At 42.7% G+C, this 8,743-nt stretch overlaps 2 protein-coding genes across 2 annotated transcripts; one reads left to right on the top strand and one right to left on the bottom strand.

Annotated features, from left to right (window-relative positions):
• Positions 1–382: 382 nt before the first annotated feature.
• Positions 383–2,408, bottom strand: LOC111024649 (Putative membrane lipoprotein). The gene is made up of 2 exons (XM_022302388.2): positions 1,411–2,408; positions 383–654 (listed from the first exon to the last, which is right to left on the bottom strand). Exons 1-2 carry the CDS (start codon positions 2,249–2,251, stop codon positions 605–607), a joined length of 891 nt encoding a protein of 296 aa, XP_022158080.2. The 5' UTR covers positions 2,252–2,408; the 3' UTR covers positions 383–604.
• A 1,596-nt stretch (positions 2,409–4,004) lies between these two features.
• On the top strand, positions 4,005–4,475 carry LOC148209817 (uncharacterized). Its single transcript, XM_088126996.1, has one exon. It carries the CDS (start codon positions 4,005–4,007, stop codon positions 4,473–4,475), a length of 471 nt encoding a protein of 156 aa, XP_087983122.1.
• Positions 4,476–8,743: the final 4,268 nt, after the last annotated feature.

Raw genomic sequence — 8,743 nt, 5'->3', positions numbered from 1 at the left:
TCGCTGCCATATTACTACCTCAGGGACTAAACTCTAAACTCTAAATTAATAAACACAAAACTCAAATTTCGAAAACCAAAAGTGGACTTTGTTAGCTCTTAACTAATTTTGGGTCACTGGAGCTCACATTTATACATATCCATTAGTCTCTCTTGTTAGGCATATATCAGATTAATTATTTAGTTGAGATACTTTAAGTTTTATTCATAAAACATGTTTAAATGCTCCAAAACGAAATTATTTGTAGTATAAACACAACAAATTAAAATGTAATCAGGACGGCCTTATCATCAAAGGGCTTCAATAATGCAAAAGGTTGTGAAGAATAAAACTTTTGGAAGTGTTGTGTGTCGTTGCTTTCAGAATATGCCCTAAAAAAGCATGAGAAAATGAAACGATTCCCATTCCCAGCGTAGTGGATTTTAAGCATTATCATCATCAACTTAAAAAAAAAAAAACACAGAATCTGATCCCATGAGCTTCTTTTTTTGTGTGCCATCAAATAAAATAATCAAATAAAAATGCTTAAAAGTTCTAAGAGCATTACACACCAAATTCTTATTTTGAAACACAGAGAACTTCCCACCAACTTTTCCTTTCCAGTCTAGAAGATCCAAACCAATAGCCAGCCAGAGAAAATAATCACCCAAATCCCTGTACAAACGTGAAACAAATATATGTTCATTTAGTTTTCAATAATATGCCTATGCGAGTGTAGTTGACAATTTAAAAGAAAAAAAAAATTCTTACATTTCTCTCCCCCTGTTTATTAAAAAATTTAAGAGTTCTCGACAAAAGATTGGTGCTGATTGCTGACCACTAAACACCTAATATTTTTCTTTAAAAGAGTAGGGTATATAGTAAGAAGGAAAAATTTTGGCTCAAAGTTAAGGAGCAAGTTCTTCCTTGACTTTGAGCCAAATTTTGAAGGAATTTACTTAAAAAATAACAATGAGTTGTTAAATATTTAATGGTATTAAGGAGCAAGTTTATCATTAACTTTAAGGAGCCGAGTTTTTCCCTAGTAAGAAAGACTTTGAATTTAATTTTATTTTTTGGTGATATATGAGAGCCAGAGCTAGGGCCCGAACTTGAGAAACATCAAGCATTTTTTATATTAAACTCACCCGAATGTTCTAGCTAACTTGAGACCCTTAAAGCAATATGACCAAGAGATCTCAAAACTTTACCAATCTCTTGGTCAGGCCGACTTTGAAGTTTAACTTTTGAAAATTTAGAAATACTTTTTCTATAAATATGGTTGGGAGAATGCATTATTCTCTCCAAAATCTAAACGTACAATAATTTTAGTATTAAGGATTTTTGAAAATTCTTTTGTGTAGACCCCTTTAATTTTTTTTGATGCTAAGCAATTGATGACCAAAGCAAAACATTGGTAATAAAACTTACATTGTTGGTTTGGAAGAAGCTTAGAAGAATGACCATAAGAGCCTCCAAAGAAGCAATTGGTGGTGGTGTTGAATCCGGGAGGACAGTTACATATAAAGGAATCAACAGCGCCGGAATACCCACAAACGCCGCCGCTCTGCTCACAGCTGGAGCACCAGCTCGGATAAACATTGTCAATCGCAAACTTGTACTTGAGAGCAATCCCATATTTCCAGCTCTCAGCGTCTGATTCCTTGCCATTGAAGCTATAGAATCCCGAGTAGGAGCCGCACTTGAGCCTCTCCAAATCCATCTCGAAAGCCGGCCCGAAATTCACCGGCGTGTACACGCAGCACCCGGAGAGCGGAATGTCGAGGCTGATAATGGGCTTGCACCCATACAGGAACCCGCAAATGGGCGTACCTCTCGTGTCGCACAGAGAGAGCCCGTTGTCCTGGTCATATACGGGAGAGGTGCTCGAGCAGTCGAGTAGGGCGAAGATAGTGTCGGGGTGGAAGGCGAAGGGGGCGTCCCAGTCGAGGCCGAAGCCCCTGCTGGGCTGGTTGCAGGCGCAGGTGGACATGGAGGGGTCGGATATGTAGAGGACTTGGTTGGCGTAGTCGATGTGGGAAATGGGGTAGGAGCCAGTGTGGGTCGTGAAGGTGGGCTGCTGGTGGTCGTTGCAGGCGACGGAGGGGTGGAAGCGGGGGTCGCCACATCCGTTGCCGCTGCCGAAAGGATATCGGAGCGGGACGTCGCAGCAGGCTTTCTGGCAAGTTTGGGCGGCGATGGAGCAGAAGAGGAGGAGGAAGGTGGTGAGAAATTGGAGTACGTGAGGAGAAGGGAAGAGGGTTTGGTCCATTTGTTGGCAACTGTTGAGGGTGTGTGGGAAAGAGAGGTGAGAAATGGTGGGATTGTAGTGTAGTATATATTTTGGGCCAAACAATACTTTTATCTATATAATGACCTTGTTTAGTATTTATTTTTTCTTGGAAATAGAGAAGGGAAAAAGAAGAGGAATTATGTTTTTGTTTAGTGGGGAGATGTGTTTTGGAACTTCTGTTGTGGAGCTAGCTTTGCTTTTTCTAGTCCCATTATTGGATGCCTTACTTTAAACTCATTGTAGTCTTACTTTATTTCTTAGTGTCACTGCCGATATAAAATTTGACCATTTTTAGTTGAATTCATTTTGATTGGTGATCTGAAACTTGAGACTTAACCAAAACAAAGTGCTATTTTATGTATTTACAGATTTTCAAGTATGTGTGCGGCTTTCATAAATTAAATCTAAATTTAAGAGTTTGTTGAAAGTGTTTTTGATAATTGGTAATGTACTCTACAACACAATGAGAAATAATAATACATAGTTGACTAACAGTCACTTAAATTTCGGACCATGTAGAACTATTTTTAAGGCTGAAGAACTAAATGTGTATTTTTCCAATGTAACAAATTGATTACATGCTAGGTTTAAGCATTTGGTGCATGGTGTAAACACGGTAAATTGATGATATTAATATATAGTAGATACGTTTATTAGAAACAAAATTGGAGATTCGCAGGTATTAGAAAATTTTTAAATTACATGGATCAGATATATATAACGTAAGAAACTCATAAACCTATTACAAACAGAGGCGGATCCACCCTAGGTCGAGAGGAGGCTTGAGCCCCCCTCTACTCTAAAGTATTATTTATTATATAGCAAATAAAACGGTTCACTTTATTGTCTTACATTGGCACAGTGGTGCGTGCACCCCAGCCCCCCTTGGCCGGCACACTCCTCCCTAAGGGTGTTCAAAAAACCCGACAACCCGATGAACCCGACGAACCCAACCCAACCCGGAATAAACCTTGGGCTGGGTTGGGTTGAAAAATTCTCAACCCGACCGGGTTGGGTCGAGTGTCGGGTTAAGCCTTAAAATTTTCGGGTTGACCCGACCCAACTTGATAATACTTTATTTTTATTTTTTTAATATATATAAAATATATATATATATAATTATATATATATATATATTAAACCTAACCAAAACCCTAACCTCCCCCTCTCTCTTCTCCCCCACTCCTTCCGCCTCCCTTCCTCCCCCCTCCCCCTTCTCTCTTTTCTCCCCCCCCCCCCCTTCTCTCATCTCCCTCTCTGTCTTCCTCCCTCCATCCCATTTCTTTTTCTTTCATCTCCCTCTCGGTCTTCCTCCCTCCATTTCATTCCTTTCATCTCCCTCTTTCCCTCCCCTCTTCTCCCTCAATCGATCCCTTCTCTAATCCCCCCCTCCTTTCTTCTCCTCTCATTCTGCGTATTCTTCCTCATTTTGATCCTCTTCTGATGATGGCGGCTGGGATAGTGAATTGTGAATAATTTTCTCTACGATGAACAATCGATTTTTGCAGATTTCGACTGAATCCTCTTTTGTTTGACTGCCTTCCTTCTCTCGTCTCAACCCGACGATCCAACCCGACCCAACCCGAAAATAAATGCCATCTTCAGGCACGCCCGTAAGTTGCCAGTTACCGCCTTACTTGACCACATTAGAGGTAAGTTACAGAATTGGTTCTATGATTGACGGACGCTTGCAGCTTCCCGATCAACCACATTGTCCGATTACACAGAAAACATGTATGTCGAATATTCAGATAGTGAGCGGAGACACGTTGTAGACAACATTGACCAGTTCCATTTCCAGGTACGGGATGGCAACCTTGACAGGATTGTTGATTTGAACGCTATGACGTGTAGTTGTCGGGAGTTTGATTACTTTAAGATTTCGTGCTCTCATGCTATTGCGGCGGCGACGATGCGAAATATAAATCCATATAGTCTGTGCGACGAGGCATATACGACGAACTCCTGGATATTGGCTTATGCAGAACCCATATTTCCAGTCGGACACGTCTCGACATGGAACAGTTCGCCAGAGTTTGTCAATATACCGGTGGAACCACCGAAGACTGTTCCAAGAGTTGGGAGGAGGAAGACGGCTAGGATTCCTTCCACATGCGAGGTACGACAAACACGTAAGTGTGGTCGTTGTGGTGCGTGGGGACATAATCGCAAAACATGTAGTGAACCCCTTACCACATTGTGAATGTATGCTTCTGTTGTTCATTTTCTTTTAAACATGTATGAAGTGGATTTTAAAGAAATTGGTAATGTAACTTGTATCTCAAGAAACCAATCATGCATGCATGCATTTGCAACTCTATGTGTTCTACTACTATTATTATTATTGTGGGGATTGGATTATATTATTATTGTGTGTTTCATGTATCATGCTTCGAGAATGAAATACGAATTAGAAAAGACAATATCGGAATTCCATAAATATTCAAAAAATGGGACGGCGCGCCCACATCTGTACAGCGTACTGACGCCTAAAAAATACAATATTATCTTGGGTCAAAGTGTCTAGCTTTGACCCGGTAACATCGTACTCGAAGAAGCGTACACAGAAAATCCCGCAATCTGTGGCGTTACTTTGTTGGGGTGTGTGAACCTGACGCACCCTCCATAGCACCACTGGCAAGTCCGGTCGTGCTGCAAATATCCCGCCATGATGTAGTACCGCAAGTAGGATCGTACAAATGGGCTTCAGCTCCTTCTCGAGTGAATTTAGTGGAGTGGCCAATTGGAGTGAATCCCATATGGTTAAGTCACCTTCCACAAGATCAATCCCGAGCATCACCCAGTGGTTCCCACCTATGTTGATCGGGGTGTACACAATGTCTGTATCAGTCCAAGCCACATTCTAGTCTAACTGCCTACCGAAGACATATCGAAATATGGTATTCTCTTGGCTCCAGGGGTATTCGATTCTCGTAGACAGGACCCCTGGTTTCATGGCCGCATACGGACCGTCTGTTCGGTTCAGCAGAGTCTGTACAAGAAGTCCAAAATGATATTACTTACACAGATAATTAAAATAGTATTTTTTAGTTTAAACGAATAGCGGTAAAAAGTATGTACCGAAAATAGCACGTCGCCTATTGCAAACTTTTTGCGACAGAGATGTAGACACTTCTCCAACTTTTTGGCCGTAAATAGGACGAGAACATCAACTACCTATTGCATTTAAGAAATACAAGTTGATATTGGAATATTATTGACAAATGTACTACTAGATAGTGGAATAAGAGGTACTTACCTCGTCCTTCAATTGGACAGTAGGGTCTAGTAGATCACGATACCATTCCTTCCCTTGTAAGCCAGCTGCAGTAGACCGAGTTCGTCCATCGGTGTCCGGGTCATCCATCCATGTCTGGAACTAACCGTCCAGTTGCGGAGGAATGGGACATGCTGGGTCATATGCGTCCACGGTGATTCTACGCCGGCCGGTTGGTGTGTATATACCCTTCAGTTTCCACGAATAATGGCGCTTGCGTAGCCTCCAACCAGTTGGGGCATGCTGAAGGTCAGTTTCGTCCTGGTCAAGGTACGGTTCAACCTAAACCACAATAAACACGTAAGGTCGAGTAATGACAATTGACGAAATGCATGACATTAAGCTTATCTTAACTATCTCGTCGGGTGCCCAGTCCTTTTATGGACGCCTAACTCGTCGTCTTGTGGGCTGTGTATCTGGCTGAGCATCCGGCTCTTGCCTGCCAACGGTGAGATCTTAATGCACAAGAAATATTAATCACATTATAATATGTGAATCAGGAATGTATACTAGTATTACAGAAGGTGGTTACCTGAATTACGGCCACCCGAGGTCCATGGTCATCTGCATGATCCACTTCTGAGCCATCAGGCGGTCTCCCGATCGTAATGTCCTGATATTAAATAACATGATGTAAGACAAGGTCATAAATAATCCGACGAGTAAAATAAGTACGAGTTACCTGATTTGGATCCTCGTCCCCATCCGTTATCATACCATCGTCCTCGTCCGTTATCATTGGATCATCTTCTCTTCTTTTCGGATCCTCGTCGATACTATTCGGACCATGTCCCGACTTCGGTTCCTTTTCAGTCGCCAGGTCTTCATCCGTCCTCTGGTCCTCATCAGGCCTTTGGTCCTCGTCCATACTCTTCCAATCTCCATCTTGCTTTGGGGACTCATCAGGCCTTCCATCTGATGGACCATCATCATGGGGCCCACCCCCACCTCCAAAATACTTGCTCGGATCAAGGAATTTACCCTGCACCCAAACACTGGCCCATGAGCATTATTGTAATAATTAAAAACAAATTTGTATACATATTAAATTAGTACCTTCGCCAGTTTCTTTAGGTATCTCTGAATACCTTTCAGGGCGACTCCAAAGTCACCCAGTATGTCCTCGATAGCACCGACATAGTTATCCAGTCTCTTCAACTGTCTGCTGATCCTCTTCTTGAATTTATTCTTCTTCCACCTCTTCTCTAACCCTTCACCGTCGTTTGCACTAGGTCCAGCCTCGTCTACTGCATGTGCCTCTACTACCGGATCCTCTAGAGGACCCATTTCCACATCTGCGGGCGGATCAGGTACAGTAGCCCGATCAGGTGAAATAGGCAGATCAGGTACAACAGCTCGATCAGGTACAACAACCCGATCAGGTACAACAGGCAGATCAGGTATAACACGAGCTTCTAGTGGAAGAATGACACGAACCATGTGTTGTTCTTCAACATCCGTCGCCAACAAGTGTTCCTTAACCTTGGACTGCAAAAAACCTATGATTAGATTGAAATTAAAAATCAAATATGAACCATACAGCCAAAAGAGAATTACTTACCCGGGTGTTATCGAAAACCTCACTCGCCAGCACACGAAACCCGCACGAATAAGTGCACGACCACTTGAGAAGTCGAGGAATGGTGTCATCACTCAACCTCGTTGCTACTTGCAGGCTCAACGTCGAGATCGTCTCATATGCCCATACCTGAAATCCAGGGAAGGCAAATAAATGATGCAGTTAAATAATGTATAAAATTATACAGTTGACTTAAACCTCGCTAACCTGAAATGCATACGGAAACCCGTACAAACTATAAGTCTCAACGTGTGAAGGGTTCGCTCTTGCCTTCAGGGCGTTCTTGAGACTCCAAATCGTCCTATAAAAAATCATCGAACTCCAGTCATAGTTGCAGAACGCCTCCCACCGATCCATAACACCTAACAGGGCCGTATCTATGAACTGCTTCCTCTCCTTCCCCATCATGGCAAGTTCTATGAAGTAAACTATGCCAACCTTCACAACATCATCGTCGTCGTAAAAAACGTCCTCCAAAAAGTCTTCTCTAGCTCACTACACTTAACCCTAACACTGTCTTTAAAGTAACGTGCTCTAAATCTTCGTCCAGGAATATGATTATCTACCCTATTCATCCTATGACTGATTCCGGTGATTAGGTCGAACTCTCGCTTACCAAAAGACACCCTCTTCCCAAACAAGTCAAAGCTAATGACGTCCTGTCTAGGCTCTTCAACCTCTCTCAACAACAGGTGATGGATCAATGGACCGTTGAAAACAACGTCAATGTCCAAAATAGGACCGAAACTCGTTTGCCTAAACATGTCTAACTGGGTTGGGGTTAGCCTGGCCTTAATCCTAGTAGTGGTTTTATCAACATGGGCAAGGTCCGTCAACGTGGCCGGAAACCAGTCATTACGATCTATGATGAGTCTCAAATTCATTCTACGTTCATAACAAAGTTGAAATAAAACATATTAGATACAGACTAATGCTAACTGACAAGGAACTTTTAAAAAAAACTAAACAAAATAGCATTCTGCCTTTCATCCCGGACCGAATCAGACCGGGACAAGTCCGAGATGAAAGGCAGAATGGGGACAACTCAAATGTGCCTCTCATCTCGGACTTGTTCCGGGTCGAACCAGATCGGGACATGTCCGAGATGAGAGGCAGATTTGAGTTGTCTCATTCTGCCTTTCATCTTGGACTTGTCTTGGTCCGGTTCGGTCCGGGATGAAGGTCGATCCCGGACACGTCCCGGTCCTGTTGGGGTTAGAGATGAGAGGCAGATCAATCTTGGATTCAATCTGCATCTCATCTCGGATCCGAACAGGACCGGGACGTGTCCGGGATCGACGTTCATCCCGGACCGAACCAGACCAGGACAAGTCCGAGATGAAAGGCAGTCCCGGACCCTCGAAGGCTTCAATCTTGGATGCAATCAGTATTCATTCCCGGACCACTAAAGTCCGGGATTGAATACGAGATAGAATCCGAGATTGAAGCAATCTCTGGATTTTTTATTCTCATACAATCACAACGTCAAACTAAACCTAAATCTATAAGGTCGCTTCAGATAGCGCCGGTCATGCTAATACAACAAAAAATAGCAACTTTCGTTACATTGTAAAAGATAGAAACTAACCTTGCAGCCTCCGAGATGAATCTGACG

This window comes from Momordica charantia, assembly GCF_013281855.1.
Source record: "Momordica charantia cultivar OHB3-1 chromosome 8 unlocalized genomic scaffold, Mcharantia_2.0 BLBB01000008.1, whole genome shotgun sequence".
In the NCBI taxonomy this organism is placed as follows: domain Eukaryota; kingdom Viridiplantae; phylum Streptophyta; class Magnoliopsida; order Cucurbitales; family Cucurbitaceae; genus Momordica; species Momordica charantia.
The sequence above is the reverse complement of the archived record's forward strand: the minus strand, read 5'-3'. Positions and strand labels throughout refer to the sequence as shown.

Excerpts from the sequence above, each read along its gene's own strand:
- LOC111024649 (XM_022302388.2), bottom strand. The coding sequence starts at position 2,251 with ATGGACCAAACCCTCTTCCCTTCTCCTCACGTACTCCAATTTCTCACC. Across the intron at positions 655-1,410 it reads GCTTCTTCCAAACCAACAAT|GGATTTGGGTGATTATTTTC; the intron begins GTAAGTTTTATT and ends ACGTTTGTACAG.
- LOC148209817 (XM_088126996.1), top strand. The coding sequence starts at position 4,005 with ATGTATGTCGAATATTCAGATAGTGAGCGGAGACACGTTGTAGACAAC.